Below are 2051 nucleotides of genomic sequence, written 5' to 3' on the forward strand. Positions count from 1 at the left end.
CCCAGGCAAGAAAGTCTGTGAGACTCTTATTTCAATTAACCACTAAAGAAAAGTTGGAATTAGACAGGGCTAGGATGTAGCTCAGTGGCAAAGCGCTTACCTAGCAATTGCAATGTCCTGGGTTTGATCCAAGTTGGAAGTAGAGCTGTGGCTCAAGTACTAGAGCACTAGCCTCGAGTCATAAAGCCAAGACAGAGTGTGGGGCCATGAGTTCAATTCCACAGTACCAACATTAAAAAAATAAAAAAGGGGGCTGGGAATGTGGTTTAGTGGTAGAATGCTTGCCTAGCATGCATGAAGCCCTGGGTCCAATTCCTCAGTACCACATAAACAGAAAAAAACAGAAGTGGTGCTCTGGTTCGAGTGCAGAGTGCTAGCCTTGAGCAAAAGAGGCTCAGGGACAGTGCCTAGGCCCTGAGTTCAAGCCCCAGGACTGACCAAAAGAAAGGAAGCAAGGAAGCAAGGAAGCAAGGAAGGAAGGAAGGAAAAGAGAGGGGAGAGAGGGAGAGAGCGAGGGAAGGGAAAACTAGAATGAGACAAACTTCACAGATTACTGAAAAGGAGATGGAGAAAGAATGCACGTGAGAGGGTCTACAAAATGCAGCCCTGCACTCAGCCAACTTTCCAGAGTGCCCAGCCCCTGCCCCTGCCCCCAGTGTAGGGTGTGGAATTTCCATGGGAGGCACATACTCAAACAGAAGAACAAGACCACACCGGGCTCCCTCGGCTTACTGAAAAGTAGGTTGAGAAAAGCTCTGCCGTACTCGAAAACGCCACTCGAGTGTGGTCGTCTTTGCCAACGCAACAGCACATGAACTTGATCCTCGTCTCCCACACGCTCTTGGCTGCAGTCTTGAGGCCATTAAAGAACTGGCTTGAGTCATTGCTATCCAGGTGGTCAGGTCCAGAGGAGGAATATGGAGCCATGTTTCCCCCCAGGGGGTCAAAGACGATGACAATGGTGACCACGGTGGCAGCGATGATGACCCAACTGCAAACCAGACAGTGGCAAAGGCATGGTAATTGTGAGCTCCATCTCCAGAGATAAAGCCCCTGCTCCTGGAAGACACTGCCCTCCCAGAATGCCACTGCTAAAAGCAAAGACCACCCAGGGAAATCATGGAGCTGTCTGGTGGCCTTTCCTGCCCAGAATTTTGAACCTTGATCCTCAGATCTCAGCCTCCTGAGTAGCTAGGATGATGATAGGCATGAGCCACCAGCACAGGGGTGGCTTCCATGAGACTCTTTTTTTTTCTGGGTCCGGTCGTGGGGCCTGAACTCTGGGCCTGGGCGCTGTCCCTCAGCTCTTCAGCTCAAGGCTAGCACTCTACCACTTGAGCTTTCTTCTTTTTGCTTATGTGGTACTGAGGAATCGAACCCAGGGCCTCATGCATGCAAGGCAAGCACTCTACCACTGAGCCACCTTTCCAGCCTTTCCATGAGACTCTTATCTCCAATGAACCCCCAGAAAACCAGAAGTAGAGCTGTGGCTCAAAAGTGGTAAAGCACTAGCTTTGAGTGACAGAGCTCAGAGACAGTCCAGGTCCTGAGTTCAAGTCCTACAACTAACGAAAAAGAAGAAGAATTTGCACACTGTGGGAGTTCACTGCTCCTAGATTTCCCTTTTTTTCAGGCCAGGGACTCACCAGCACCAGACTGTTTCCTTCTTGGTAACTTAAGTGGACAGCACTAAGAACTAGGTCATCTCAGAGACTCTTAAGTGTAGCAGATACAAACAAGGTACTAGAATATCTTTCCCTCAGGCCATTCCTAACACTCTCTTCTCTCTACCTTCAGCTTTTGACTCTGCTTTGTTAGTGCTTCAGAAATGAGGAAATAAGCTGGGCTCCGGTGGTGGCTCAATCCTGTAATCCTAGCTACTCAGAAGGCTGAGATCTAAGGATGGGTTCAAAGCCAGCCTGGGCAGGAAAGTCCCTGTGAGACTCTCCATTTAACCACTCAAAAACCAGAAGTGGTGCTGTAGCTCAAGTGGTAGAGCACTAGCCTTGAGCTGAAGATCTCAGGGACGCACCAAGGCCCAGAGTTCAAGC

The 2051-nt window shown here is 49.7% G+C and overlaps 1 protein-coding gene across 1 annotated transcript in view; it reads right to left on the reverse strand.

Annotated features, from left to right (window-relative positions):
* Positions 1-732: 732 nt before the first annotated feature.
* The window catches only part of LOC106001930 (sn1-specific diacylglycerol lipase beta-like), a gene marked incomplete at both ends in the record, with an annotated part of 3676 nt that continues 2357 nt past the window's right edge, over positions 733-2051 (reverse strand). The window contains one exon of the mRNA XM_013036868.1: positions 733-991. Coding sequence (XP_012892322.1) covers positions 733-991 — 259 coding nt within the window. The remainder of the gene's footprint in view (positions 992-2051) is intronic.

The sequence above is a fragment of the Dipodomys ordii genome, unplaced genomic scaffold (assembly GCF_000151885.1).
Source record: "Dipodomys ordii isolate 6190 unplaced genomic scaffold, Dord_2.0 Scaffold894, whole genome shotgun sequence".
NCBI classification, from domain to species: Eukaryota; Metazoa; Chordata; class Mammalia; order Rodentia; family Heteromyidae; genus Dipodomys; species Dipodomys ordii.